Source organism: Oncorhynchus tshawytscha, linkage group LG01, assembly GCF_018296145.1.
Source record: "Oncorhynchus tshawytscha isolate Ot180627B linkage group LG01, Otsh_v2.0, whole genome shotgun sequence".
NCBI lineage: Eukaryota > Metazoa > Chordata > Actinopteri > Salmoniformes > Salmonidae > Oncorhynchus > Oncorhynchus tshawytscha.
In genome coordinates this window covers 26,474,432-26,490,027 of record NC_056429.1, presented here as the reverse complement: position 1 = coordinate 26,490,027, position 15,596 = coordinate 26,474,432, and the positions used below count along the sequence as shown (strand labels likewise).

The 15,596-nt window shown below is 40.8% G+C and overlaps 1 protein-coding gene across 1 annotated transcript in view; it reads right to left on the bottom strand.

Annotated features, from left to right (window-relative positions):
• Window positions 1–6,568, bottom strand: part of LOC112260313 (calcium-activated potassium channel subunit beta-2-like) — a 38,905-nt gene extending 32,337 nt beyond the window's left edge. The window contains exon 1 of the mRNA XM_042327909.1: window positions 6,345–6,568. Within this exon, the coding sequence (XP_042183843.1) occupies window positions 6,345–6,568 (224 nt within the window). The remainder of the gene's footprint in view (window positions 1–6,344) is intronic.
• Window positions 6,569–15,596: the final 9,028 nt, after the last annotated feature.

Below are 15,596 nucleotides of genomic sequence, written 5' to 3'. Positions count from 1 at the left end.
ATGTCTGTGAGTATAACAGAACTGATTTGGCAGGTGAAACTCCGAGGACAATCCATCCAGGAAATGTTTTTTTGAGGTCATTGGACTTTCCAATGTTTTCTATGGGAAAGCCTAATTATTAGGACCCAGATTGCAGTTCCTATGGCTTCCACTATATGTCAACAGTCTTTAGAAAATGTTCAATGTTTTTTTTTTTTTAAATGAAGAAGTACTCGTATTCTTTCTAATTGTCACTCAGAAGGACTCTAGTCTTTTGGTGCGTGTGAATGAGTGCGCGTTCCTCATTGTTTTTCTCCGGTATTGAAAACAGTTTATTCCGTCTTAAATTTGATAGATTATTTACATATTAGGGTACCCGAGGTTGGATTAGAAACGTTGTTTGAAATGTTTGGACCAAGTTGACAGGTTACTTGTTACATTCCTTTGTAGGCATATCCTTTTGGAATATAAAGAAGTACTTTATCGAATAAAACGACCATTCATTGTGTAACTGGGACCTTTGGGATTGCAAAAAGATGAAGATCTTCAAAGGTAAGTCATTTATTTTATCGTTATTTGTGACTTTCATGGTGCATCTGCTTCGTTGGAAATGTTTGTGACCCGCTCCGGTGAGGGCGCGCACTTGATTATTTATCTCCAGTATTGAATATACTATTTTCAGTCTTAAATTTGATATTTTATGTACATATTAGGGTACCTGAGGATTGATTAGGAACATTATTTGACATGTTTGGACCAAGTTTATTGGTAATGTTTGGGATAAATTTTGTATGCATTTTGAACGAGGGGAAACAGGTGGATTATTGAATGAAGCATGCCAAATAAACTTACTTTTTTGGGATATAAAGGACTTTATTGAACAAAAGGACCATTTGTTATGTAACAGGGACCCTTGTGATTGCAACCAGATGAAGAACTTCAAACGTAAGGGATCTATTTTATCGCTATTTCTGACTTTCGCGACGCATCTGCTTTCTTGGAAAATGTTAATGCTTTTGTACGCGGGGTGCTGTCCTCAGAAAATCGCATGGTATGCTTTCGCTGTAAAGCCTTTTTGAAATCTGACAAAGCGGCTGGATTAACAAGAAGTTATGCTTTTAAATGATGTAAGATACTTCTATCTTCATGGATGTTTAATATTACGAATTTAGTATATTTGAATTTCGCGCCCTGCAATTTCACCGGATGTTGTCGAGGTGGGACTCTAGCGGCATGTCTATCCCTTAAACAACGGCCAAATGCCACCAAACCCCTGGTGGAGTGGGCGTGCACACCGTTAGGTAACCCTTGCCCCTTGCTGCTGTATGCCCGGGAGGTGGGAGAGACCCTGCTTAGGGAGCGCCCTGCCGCAACATGGATTAGCATGACAGACAAAAAGCTGGTCACATAACCAGATATCCTGGGTCCTTTCAATGTACAGTACCAGTCAAAAAATTTGGACACCTACTCATTCAAGGTTTTTTCTTTATTTTTACTATTTTCTACATTGTAGAATAGTAAAGTAAATATCGTGAAGTAAATAGTATATAGTATATATAGTTATATATTATATTATATTATATTATATAATAGTATATAATAGTAAATAGTGAAGACATCAAAATGATGATATAACACATATTGTATCATGTAGTAACCAAAAAAGGGTTAAACAAATAAAAATACATTTTATATTTGAGAATCTTCAAAGTAGCCACCCTTTGCCTTGATGACAGCTTTGCACACTCTTGGCATTCTCTCAACTCCAGAGGCTCCAGTCTGACCAGTCTGAGACATCGTACACCTTTCAGGAACCCCATAACCCCGGGGACGGGCCCCAGGTGAGGCTCCGTCAATTCCCACATGACACGCTGAGATAGCAGCCAAGTACAGTTATAACGTGGAGAATGCCTGCCCCTGCTTGAAAGGCTCCTGTAGGAACATAAGGATGTACCTCACAGAGCACTGAAAAGGAACAAGTCCTTTATCTTGGCATCAGGGATATGTGTCACCCAAAGTGAAAGCATGTATGCACTGCTCCACAGCAATAGGAAATGAGCCAAGTTTAGGACAGAGAGTGTCTCCCCATCCATTGATGTACGCCACCACTGACATATTGTCCGTTCTGATCAGCACAAGCCGGATCAAGTTGCCTCCGAATAGCGCACACCACCCTTGGGGGGGGATGAGTCAGTTGTTATCACCTTACAGGATACAACTCAGCCATTGGGAGGCCCCTGAGAATAGCAGAGGGTCCCACCACTGGGCCATGGCCCGTAGGCCTGACAGTGACACCCGAAGCGACCGCCTTATGCTGCAAGACTGTAATTAGGAAACTTATGAGGACCATACAAACTTCAGCACACAAGGTTCAGGGGGTGAGCACGCTCTACCACTAAGGGACAGTTTAGTTGGGGTAGCGTAAGACAGTCTAAATAGTTTGTTTTAGAAGCGTGAATTGTTCCTGTCCACACCGAGTTGAAGAGTAGAATAAATTTAAGGAATGAGTTCGAGCCTCACGCTTATCACCTGTGGCATGTGGGGCTTCCAGCAAGGCGTGGATTTCATTGGCCTTGTCAGGTGTGAAATTATGTTGAACAAACGTGGAAAAGACGTTGAATTAATGTCTGTGTCCAGTGGGATTATTTGATATGACTAATGATGAAACCCAAAACACAATATGGAGGGTCATTAACCCAAGATTTAACATACACAACTTGCAACAACATCTAAATACACTGAACAAATATATAAACACAACATGTAAAGTCTTGGTCCCATGTTTCATGAGCTGAAATTAAAGATCCCAGAAATGTTCCATACGCAGAAAAAGCATATTTCTCAAAAAAATGTTGCACAAATTTGTTTACATCCCTGTTAATGAGCATTTCTCCTTTGCCAAGACAATCCATCCACCTGACAGGAGTGGCACATAAAGAATCTGATTAAACATTATGGTCATTACACCGGTACACCTTGTGCTGGGGACAATAAAAGGCCATTCTAAAATGTGCAGTATTGTCACACAACACAATGCCACCAATGTCTCAAGTTTTGAGGAAGCTTGCAATTGACATGCTGACTGGAGGAATGTCCATCCGAGCACTTGCCAGACAATTGAATGTTCATTTCTCTACCATAAACCTCCTCCAATGTCATTTTAGAGAACTTGGCAGTACGTCCAACCGGCCTCACAACCGCAGACCACGTTTATGGCGTCTGTGGGTGAGTGATTTGCTGATGTCAACATTGTGAACAGAGTGCCCCATGGTATGGTATGGGCAGGCATAAGCTACGAACAATTAACACAATTGCATTTTCTCGATGGCAATTTGAATGAACAGAGATACCGTGACGGGATCCTGAGGCCCATTGCCGTGCCATTCATCCGCCACCATCACCTCATGTTTCAGCATGACAACGCTCGGCCACATGTCGCAAGGATCTGTACATAATTCCTGGATGCTGAAAATGTCCCAGCTTTTCTATGGCCTGCATACTCACTAGACATGTCACCCATTGAGAATGTTTGGGATGCTTTGGATCAATGTGTAAGACAGTGTGTTCCAGTTCCCGCCAATATCCAGTAAATTCGCACAGCCATTGAAGAGGAGTGGGACAACATTCCACAGGCCACAATCAACAGCCTGATCAACTATATGAAGGAGATGTGTCGTGCTGCAATAGGCAAATGGTGTTCACACCAGATACTGACTGGTTTTCTGATCCACCTTTTTTTAAAGGTATCTGTGACCAACAGATTCCCAGTTGTGAAATCCATAGATCATGGCCTAATGAATTTGTTTCAATTGACTGATTTCCTTATATTAATTGTAACTCAGCAAAATCTTTGAAATGGATGCATGCTGCGTTTTTATTTTAGTTTATTGTAAATATGCCACTGCATTATAGACTAATTCAACTGTTTAGTATTGGCACCGCACTTCACTGCAGCCTTTAGATCAAAAGGAAAAAAACAACAACAGCAAATCCCCCAGGACTGAAAATACCAGCTAAGACTGAGATAAAAATAGCTGGGACTTTTGACACGGAAACTCTCTCATGCAGAGGATATGTCGGCGCAGACTCAAACACAGATCATAAGAATGTACTGTATGTGCCCTGGAAGCCATGTGCTCATGAAAATGATTCATGTGGTGGAGCAGTGTGTGTGGCATTACAAGGGCCATACTGTATGTTTATGGTCATGCTCGCCTCGCTCAGATAGTAATTAGCATGTTGTCAGTGTTGAATACAATATATCAGTGGTGTTCAGGTGTTTTAAACGGGGGTTGGTCTTTAACTGTGGTGTTATGTGAGTTGATGAGATGCTGCTGCAGTCAGAACAGAACAGAGGACACTAGAGGCTTATCCCACAGGGAGATATGTGGCATCTGAAAAACAAGTTGTCAGCAACGGTTGCAGTGGGATGCTCCATCCCGCACCTCCCGCATTCCAAAAGAAAAGAAAACCTGCTAGGATTTGCAAGTTCAAAACAGCATGGGGAAAGACAAGGCCTTTGGTGATTCCTCTTTGCATGCTCTTGGTGTTTCACTATGACTGAGATGTGTCACCAGCTCCACCACATTAATCATTTTCTCACTGAGATGCCCAGCTGGAGTGAAACCTATTCTGATTAGAAGATGTCTCATTCAAGCCACAGTTGAATACAGAATACAACCTGTTGGAGAAAACAATCTAGGTTACGTAAAGCAGAAAAATAAGAGTAAAAAGCACAGACACGAATTGAACGATTGAATTGCTTTTCTATTTCTGTTTGCTCAGAGGCTACAGCGATAGCTGTTACATCTCACATGAACGCTGGCATTATGGCTTCAGTCTTTGTTCTACCCTGTTGGCATGGCAACCCAGTCAAGCCTGCACTCTCATCAAAGACAGTCTGTTTGTGTTTGGGAATGTGTGTGCACGTTTGCATGTGTGTGTGTGTGTGTGTGTGTGTGTGTGTGTGTGTGTGTGTGTGTGTGTGTGTGTGTGTGTGTGTGTGTGTGTGTGTGTGTGTGTGTGTGTGTGGAAACCGAAGTGTATTGTACTGCATGTGTGTTTGTGTGTAGGTGTGTATGAGTGTGGGTTTGTGTGTGAATGCCCTACAATATGTAATGATTAGTACACAACTGTGGACTCCAATATGTATTTTGGCATATAAGGTATCCATTATGCCATACAGAGAAATGGGGATTGCTTTAGAGAAAGGGGGTGCATACCTGGATCTATGTGGGGGCAAAAGGGGGCTTAGCCCCCTCAGTTGAGATTTGTGCAACCACAGTTCAAGTTTTATGTCCCTATATAAAAATAACAAAAAGGTTCAAATGATGGAGTGACAAGTTGGTGCAAAATCTGTATCTCCACTGCGCTGTGTCAACACAATGAACAGAGCGCATCGCAGTGTGTGGGGGTTATGTTAGCTGGTAATTGCTGGCTTTTGGCTGATCAAATAAATAAAAAGCAGATAAAATTGTAGCAAGCCAAATTGTCCGCTTCTGCCCTTCTGCTGAGGAGAGAGAGAGAATGCGAGAGAGGAGCCTTACAACTTCCAAGTGGCGCAGCTGTCTAAGCCACAGCATCTCAGCGTCTGCTAGAGCCACTGCTACAGACACCCAGGTTCTAATACAGACTGCGTTTCTATGAAACTAAGTGCCTTACTATGTTATTATAGTTTCTGTATGTTGTGTTATACTGTAGCTCACTGTGTGTATGGAGCATAATATATTTGTGTATATTCCTTAGAACCGTGGACACGCAAGGTAACGTTACGATAAGAACATAGCTAGGCAACTATTTTAAAGATAGGGTGAACTAACGTTAGTGTTGGCTTGCTAACGCGTTAATCTTTCCTCAAGGTAACCATGTCGGATACTCGGTGGTGTGTGAAAGTATACACGCTGAATGAAGACCGACAGTGGGATGACAGGGGCACAGGACATGTCTCGTCTACCTTTGTCGAACGACTGAATGGAATATCATTATTAGTTCGTGCCGAATCCGATGGCTCACTTCTTTTGGAGTCTAAAATTAGCCCAAATACTGCATATCAAAAACAACAAGATACTCTGTATAACCTTTATGGTGTTATATTCAATCGTGCTTCTGTAGCTAGTAAAATTCTTCTATTTGCTCTGAAAAACAATGCTAATTGCATCAGAGAAGTATTGGCTTGTTGTATTTTGAAGTTACTCTGTCCTTACGACTCCTGAGAGGCCCAGCTGTCTAAAGCACAGCATCTCAGTACTAGAGGTGTCACTACAGACACCCTGGTTCAAATCCAGGCTGTGTTTCTATCAAAGTAGTGCCTTATTATGTTAATAGTTTCTGTATGTGATTTGCATGTGAACTGTACGTCCAATTACCAAAAAAATCCCTTGTTCCATCTCACTATGTGGCCATTGAGGGTTGCTTTGATCAGATGGAAAAATATCTTATACCACTTGGTTGTTTTCTGAGTGCATTCCACAAAGCTGTTTATCATGTCCACCTCATCCACTGCCCCCATGTTGAGGTTATAGTCAAGTACACAGTCTGGTATGATTTTTCTCTCTCCCGTCAGGTGGTCCACCTTCCCTGTGGCCAACATGATTGCTGTATGGACAGTGGATAGGACATGGATGTCTCGTTTGTCATGCCGCTTTACTGCCAGCTGTTGACATTTCTTATTTTGTATAACGGGTCATTTGGATGGCAGTAGCATTGTTGATGAAATGCAGTCATCGCAGCAGAACTAGGAAGCAGTCTTGAGAAAAGAGGGTGGCAAAGAAGGGAGTTGCAAACATAGGATCTGTGCTTCAGTATTCTCTTAGGGAGTTCTTCTCTACTATCCCCATGAGAAGGACTGTCACCAGGAAGGTATACATTTCACTAATTGTGGTTGTCCCCCCCACTCCTGGCTCTCTCTTCTCCTGTAGCTCCAAGGAATAGCGATTGGTCTCTACTATGTCTCCCACCAGGTCCTCTGTCAGAAGCAACTTGAAGCACTCTGCCTTAAATGGAAATGGCAAGGGGCGTTGCACTCCAAACTGGGACTCATCAAAGCAAACAGCAGGGCCAGGAGGGGTGAAATGACTGGCAGCCTTCCAGCTATCACAGAACTCCTGTACTTCATCCACTGTCGGTCTGCCTCCATCACCACCAGCCTTCCAGCTATCACAGAACTCCTGTACTTCATCCACTGTTGGTCTGCCTCCATCACCACCAGCCTTCCAGCTATCACAGAACTCCTGTACTTCATCCACTGTCGGTCTGCCTCCATCACCACCAGCATCTTCAAAGGGAACTGGGACTTTTTCAGTGGACAAGGGGTCCTCAGATTCAGGGTTGTCAATGGCTGGGGGGCAGCTCCTCACTGTCACTGTCAGAATCTGAGTCCTGACTTAAAACATCTCCAGAATTTCCACATTTGTGAGTTGTCTCCTTTTGAAAAACATTGCTAATGCTACAGCTTAGCTCACTAGCTACATACATAAACAACAACACTGAATGGCTCAGAGTGGGTGTACCTTTTTCGCTGGGGCCTGCTGCTGTGTTGACTGAGACACTCTCTCTCTCTCCTTTCCTGGGGGCAAATTGCTCCTGGAGAAAGAAAAGTGTTCTGATTGTATAGCATTTTAAAATCCAATTGCTGGGAAAAAATAGCTATCCTGTTGCCACAGATGGAGAGAGGGTGTTCTCACCTTTCTTTAGGTATACTTTTTATTTCTCAACTCAATGATGAGCTCAATAGCAACTATTTTACAAAGATATTTGATATGACTGAGATATGGGGCATGCAAAATGCCCACCATTGCGAGTTCATTGTCCTCTTTTGGACATTAAATGTACTGTTTGATTAGTACATGGCTACTATGAGTGGGTATTATCTTTAGAGTTAGTGATCTAGCTAATGTGTTTTGAATGTCCATTTACTTAGGTGGTGTATTAGCCCCAAATAAATTATTTATTTTTTATTTATTTATTTTACCTTTATTTAACCAGGTAGGCAAGTTGAGAACAAGTTCTCATTTACAATTGCGACCTGGCCAAGATAAAGCAAAGCAGTTCGACAGATACAACGACACAGAGTTACACATGGAGTAAAACAAACATACAGTCAATAATACAGTATAAACAAGTCTATATACAATGTGAGCAAATGAGGTGAGAAGGGAGGTAAAGGCAAAAAAGGCCATGATGGCAAAGTAAATACAATATAGCAAGTAAAACACTGGAATGGTAGTTTTGCAATGGAAGAATGTGCAAAGTAGAAATAAAAATAATGGGGTGCAAAGGAGCAAAATAAATAAATAAATAAAAATTAAATACAGTTGGGAAAGAGGTAGTTGTTTGGGCTAAATTATAGGTGGGCTATGTACAGGTGCAGTAATCTGTGAGCTGCTCTGACAGTTGGTGCTTAAAGCTAGTGAGGGAGATAAGTGTTTCCAGTTTCAGAGATTTTTGTAGTTCGTTCCAGTCATTGGCAGCAGAGAACTGGAAGGAGAGGCGGCCAAAGGAAGAATTGGTTTTGGGGGTGACTAGAGAGATATACCTGCTGGAGCGTGTGCTACAGGTGGGAGATGCTATGGTGACCAGCGAGCTGAGATAAGGGGGGACTTTACCTAGCAGGGTCTAAAAATAAATAAATAAATAAATTAGCCTATTATATTAGAGCAAATAAAGACGCTGGCAAATGTATCTCTATTTGAAATTTTAAATATTTGTTTTTTTTTCCAGCAAAAAAATATCTAACATTAGCATAATTGTCTATCCAAAATCATAACATTCACTGGATAATTTGCACTTTAAAATATGTTGAATCACATCACACAATTATGAAATAACATATTTCTTCAATACCTTCTCAGTGGTCTGTTACACTTTTTAATAAAGCACTGTGAATGACTTCGTAAGATGATAGGCCTACTAATGTTTTCTATTGCATGATGCTGCACCAAAAAATTGGTGCGACCAAATTATGGGCTGGTGCCACCAACTGAAAATTGTTAGTCTGGAGCCCTGGAGATGAGAAGAATGTTGGAGCAGCCAAAGCAGGCTTCTGAGCAACTCGCTATTCAGGTAGGATGACATTTTGAAACTTTAATTTATAGATTTTCTGCTATTTATAGTCATTTGTTTTATCATTATTGTATACCATTGTTATTATTGTAGGGCTATTTAATAATCCAAACCAGTTCTTTGTTGTGTTGAGACATTTTTGTTGGCTGATTTGTTTGATCTGTTTTTTTTTATAGTGTGATCCGTATTTAGTTTAAGATGGGTTATAAGTAGGTCTGTTGTAAAATAAATATCATGAGTCTATTGCTGTCATTTTTGCTTATGGTAGGCACTAGCCTTTCTTGTTACAGTGCCTTGCGAAAGTATTCGGCCCCCTTTAACTTTGCGACCTTTTGCCACATTTCAGGCTTCAAACATAAAGATATAAAACTGTATTTTTTTGTGAAGAATCAACAGTGGGACACAATCATGAAGTGGAACGACATTTATTGGATATTTCAAACTTTTTTAACAAATCAAAAACTGAAAAATTGGGCGTGCAAAATGATTCAGCCCCCTTAAGTTAATACTTTGTAGCGCCACCTTTTGCTGCGATTACAGCTGTAAGTCGCTTGGGGTATGTCTCTATCAGTTTTGCACATCGAGAGACTGACATTTTTTCCCATTCCTCCTTGCAAAACAGCTCGAGCTCAGTGAGGTTGGATGGAGAGCATTTGTGAACAGCAGTTTTCAGTTCTTTCCACAGATTCTCGATTGGATTCAGGTCTGGACTTTGACTTGGCCATCCTAACACCTGGATATGTTTATTTTTTAACCATTCCATTGTAGATTTTGCTTTATGTTTTGGATCATTGTCTTGTTGGAAGACAAATCTCCGTCCCAGTCTCAGGTCTTTTGCAGACTCCATCAGGTTTTCTTCCAGAATTGTCCTGTATTTGGCTCCATCCATCTTCCCATCAATTTTAACCATCTTCCCTGACCCTGCTGAAGAAAAGCAGGCCCAAACCATGATGCTGCCACCACCATGTTTGACAGTGGGGATGGTGTGTTCAGGGTGATGAGCTGTGTTGCTTTTACGCCAAACATAACATTTTGCATTGTTGCCAAAAAGTTCAATTTTGGTTTCATCTGACCAGAGCACCTTCTTCCACATGTTTGGTGTGTCTCCCAGGTGGCTTGTGGCAAACTTTAAACGAAACTTTTTATGGATATCTTTAAGAAATGGCTTTCTTCTTGCCACTCTTCCATAAAGGCCAGATTTGTGCAATATACGACTGATTGTTGTCCTATGGACAGAGTCTCCCACCTCAGCTGTAGATCTCTGCAGTTCATCCAGAGTGATCATGGGCCTCTTGGCTGCATCTCTGATCAGTCTTTTCCTTGTATGAGCTGAAAGTTTAGAGGGACGGCCAGGTCTTGGTAGATTTGCAGTGGTCTGATACTCCTTCCATTTCAATATTATCGCTTGCACAGTGCTCCTTGGGATGTTTAAAGCTTGGGAAATCTTTTTGTATCCAAATCCGGCTTTAAACTTCTTCACAACAGTATCTCGGACCTGCCTGGTGTGTTCCTTGTTCTTCATGATGCTCTCTGCGCTTTTAACGGACCTCTGAGACTATCACAGTGCAGGTGCATTTATACGGAGACTTGATTACACACAGGTGGATTGTATTTATCATCATTAGTCATTTAGGTCAACATTGGATCATTCAGAGATCCTCACTGAACTTCTGGAGAGAGTTTGCTGCACTGAAAGTAAAGGGGCTGAATAATTTTGCACGCCCAATTTTTCAGTTTTTGATTTGTTAAAAAAGTTTGAAATATCCAATAAATGTCGTTCCACTTCATGATTGTGTCCCACTTGTTGTTGATTCTTCACAAAAAAATACAGTTTTATATCTTTATGTTTGAAGCCTGAAATGTGGCAAAAGGTCGCAAAGTTCAAGGGGGCCGAATACTTTCGCAAGGCACTGTAATTGCTGCAAAACAGCCTCTTCAAAACTTTTGTGAAGGTTTAAACCAGATCAAGTGTTTTGTTTCATTCAAGCCATTTTACAGTTGGAATTAAGTTCAAACTGTAATGTTGTGTTTGCGGCAATATAATATCCTGCTCTTATTTTCCCTATAAACAATGGCTTGACTTACTTTTATATTACCCTAGTAAAGTTTAGAATTTTTTGTGAAGGTTTGGTGTGGCTATTAGCCTATTATTCTACAGTCCTATGGTATGAAGGCAGTGTGCAAAGGGTGCTCCAAATGACTCTGACAGCTGACTGTTGAACTTGAGGTGTGGAAGAATGTTTTAGGCCTACCAGAATAACAAACAATATAGCCAACCCCCTGAATGCCATTATCTGTATAGCAGATGCAGTAGCCTATCTGACAAGTATGAAGAAATTCATGTCAGTGTCAGTAGCATGCTGCCGGCGTATCTCTATCTCTCTCTCTGGGGCTAGGCCTTAGCTTCTCTTCCTTTATATACAGTGTGTTTGGGAATGCATTTTGTTACGTTACAGCCTAATTCAAAAAATGTATTAAATACATGTTTCCCCTCAATCTACACACAATACCCCATAATGACAAAGCAAAAACATTTTTTCTTAATTTTAGCAAATTAATTTTAAAAAAAATATCACATTTGCATAAGTATTCTGACCCTTTACTCACGAGGTGAGATCTTGCATGGAGCCCCAGGCCGAGGGAGATTGACAGTTCTTTTGTGTTTCTTCCATTTACGAATAATCGCACCAACTGTTGTCACCTTCTCACCAAGCTGCTTGGCGATGGTCTTGTAGCCCATTCCAGCCTTGTGTAGGTCTACAATCTTGTCCCTGACATCCTTGGAGAGCTCTTTGGTGTTGGCCATGGTGGAGAGTTTGGAATCTGATTGATTGATTCCTTCTGTGGACAGGTGTCTGTTATCCTTTTATAACTAGGGGGCAGTATTTTCATTTTTGGATAAAAAACGTTCCCGTTTTAAACAGGATATTTTGTCACGACAATATGCTCGACTATGCATATAATTGAAAGCTTTGGATAGAAAACACTCTGACGTTTCCAAAACTGCAAAGATATTGTCTGTGAGTGCAACAGAACTGATGTTACAGGCGAAACCCAGATAAAAATCCAATCAGGAAGTGTCGCATTTTTTAAAACCGCCTCATGCCAATGACTCCTTCTATGGCTGTGAATGAGCTACATATGAGCTTACGTTGTCTACGTATTCCCCAAGGTGTCTACAGCATTGTGACGTCTTTTTACGCATTTATGTTGAAGAATAGCCGTAAGGGACCACATTTAGCAAGTGGTCACATGATGGCTCCCGCAGAAAATCTTGCGTAAAGTACACAAGTAGCCATTTTTCCAATCGCTTCTTATGAGAAACCAATTGTCCTGACGGATATATTATCGAATTGTTATGTGAAAAACACCTTGAGGCTTGATTCTAAACAACGTTTGCCATGTTTCTGTCGATATTATGGAGCTAATTTGGAAAAAAGTTTGGCATGACTGTATTTTCCGGTCGATTTCTCAGCCAAATGTGAAGAAAAAACGGAGCTATTTCGCCTACAAAAATAACATTTTTGGAAAAAAGGAACATTTGCTGTCTAACTGGGAGTCTCCTGAGTGAAAACATCCGAAGTTCTTCAAAGGTAAATGATTTCATTTGATTGCTTTTCTTATTTTCGTGAAAATGTTGCCTGCTGGTAGCAGAGCCTAGCCATAGCATTATGCCATGATAAACTTAAATAAATGCTTGTCTAGCGTTGGCTGTAAAGCATATTTTGAAAATCTGAGATGACAGTGTGATTACAAAAGGCTGTGTCTCAATATATTTCATTTGTGATTTTCATGAATAGGAAGATTTTCTAGGAAGATTTATGTCCGCTGCGTTATGCTAATTAGTTTGAGGCTATGGTTACGCTCCCGCATGCGGGTTTGAGAGTCATGAGAAGTTATACAGGTAACAAACTGAGATTAGGAGCACTCCCTTTAAGAGTGTGCTCCTAATCTCAGCTCCTTACCTGTATAAAAGACAGCTGGGAGCCAGAAATCTTTCTGATTGAGAGGGGGTCAAATACTAATTTCCCTCATTAAAATGCAAATCAATTTATAATTATAATTTTTGTTGTTGTTATTCTGTCTCTCACTGTTCAAATAAACCTACCATTAAAATTATAGACTGATCATTTATTTGTCAGTGGGCAAATGTACAAAAACAGCAGGGTATCAAATACTTTTTTCCCTCACTGAATACAGGCATGTGCCTTTGCAAATCATGTCCAATCAATTGAATTTACCAAAGGTGGACACCAATCAAGTTGTAGAAACATTTAAAGGATGATCAATGGAAACAAGATACACCTGGGTCTGAATACTTATGTAAAAAAAAATTTAAAATACATTTGCAAAAATAAAATAAAAACCTGTTCTAACTTCATCATTATGGGGTATTTTGTCTAGATTGCTGAGGATTTTTTAAATGGAATTAATTTTAGCATAAGGATATAACGTAACAAAATGTGAAAAAAAAGTCAAGGGGTCTGAATATTTTCTGAAGGCACTGCACAGTACCAGTCAAAAGTTTGGACACAACTACTCATTCAAGTGTTTTTCTTTATTTTTACTATTTTCTACATTGTATAATAATAGTGTAGACATCAACACTATGAAATAACACATATGGAATCATGTAGTAAGCAAAAAAGTGTTAAACAAATCCAAATATATTTTATATTTTAGATTCTTCAAAGTAGCCACCCTTTACCTTGATGACAGATTTGCATTCTCTTGGTATTCTCTCTACCAGCTTCACCTGGAATGCTTTTCCAACAGTCTTGAAGGAGTTCCCACATATGCTGAGCACTTGTTGGCTGCTTTTTCTTCATGCTGCAGTCCAACTCATCCCAAGCCATCTAAATTTGGTTGAGGTCGGGTGATTGTGGTGGCCAGGTCATCTGACGAGGTTCTCCATCACTCTCCTTCTTGGTCAAATAGCCCTTACACAGCCTGGAGGTGTGTTGGGACATTGTCCTGTTGAAAAACAAATGATAGTCCCACGAATACTGTGGTAGCCATGCTGGTTAAGTGTCCCTTGAATTCAAAATAAATCACAGACAGTGTCACCAGCAAAGCACCACCACACCATCTCACCTCCTCCTTCATGTGTCACAGTGGGAACCACATGTGAAGATCATCCGTTCACCTACTCTGCAAAAAGACACAGCAGTTGGAACCAAAAATCTCAAATTTGGACTCATCAGACCAAATTTGCCTTATACAACCCCTACCTCTTTTGCTTGTGTTTCTTGGCCCAAGCAAGTCTCTTCTTCTTATTGGTGTCCTTTAGTAGTGGTTTCTTTGCATGAATTCGACCATGAAGGCCTGATTCAAGCAGTCTCCTCTAAACAGTTGATGTTGAGATGTGTCTGTTACTTGAACTCTGTGATGCATTTATTGGGCTGCAATTTGAGGTGCAGTTCACTCTCGGTCTTCCTTTCCTGTGTTGGTCCTCATGAGTTTCTATTCAGCTTGATGGTTTTTGTGACTGTACTTGAAGGAACTTTACAAGTTCTTGAAATTTTCCCGAATTGACTGACCTTCAAGTCTTAAAGTAATGATGGACTGTCATTTCTCTTTGCTTATTTTAGCTGTTCTTGCCATAATATAGACTTGGTCTTTTAGGGCTATCTTCTGTATACAACCCCTACCTCGTCATAACACAATTGATTGGCTCAAATGTATTAAGAAGGAAAGAAATTCCACACATTAACCCAAGGTACACCTGTTAATTCAAATGCATTCCAGGTAACTTCCTCATGAAGCTGGTTGAGAGAATGCCAAGAGTGTGCAAAGCTGTCATCAAGGCAAAGAGTGGCTTCTTTGAAGAATCTCAATTTGTTTAACACTTTTTTGGTTACTACATGATTCCATATGTGTTATTTCATAGTTTTGACGTCTTCCCTATTATTCTACAATGTAGAAAATAGTCCGAACGTTTGACTGGTACTGTATGTACACTGCTCAAAAAAATAAAGGGAACACTAAAATAACACATCCTAGATCTGAATAAATGAAATATTCTTATTAAATGCTTTTTTCTTTACATAGTTGAATGTGCTGACAACAAAATCACACCAAAATTATCAATGGAAATCAAATTTATCAACCCATGGAGGTCTGGATTTGGAGTCACACTCAAAATTAAAGGGGAAAACCACACTACAGGCTGATCCAACTTCCAACATCCAACTGATGTAATGTCCTTAAAACAAGTCAAAATGAGGCTCAGTAGTGTGTGTGTGGCCTCCACGTGCCTGTATGACCTCCCTACAACGCCTGGGCATGCTCCTGATGAGGTGGCGGATGGTCTCCGGAGGGATCTCCTCCCAGACCTGGACTAAAGCATCCGCCAACTCCTGGACAGTCTGTGGTGCAACGTGGCGTTGGTGGATGGAGCGAGACATGTTGTCCCAGATGTGCTCAATTGGATTCAGGTCTGGGGAACGGGCGGGCCAGTCCATAGCATCAATGCCTTCCTCTTGCAGGAACTGCTGACACACTCCAGCCACATGAGGTCTAGCATTGTCTTGCATTAGGAGGAACCCAGGGCCAAC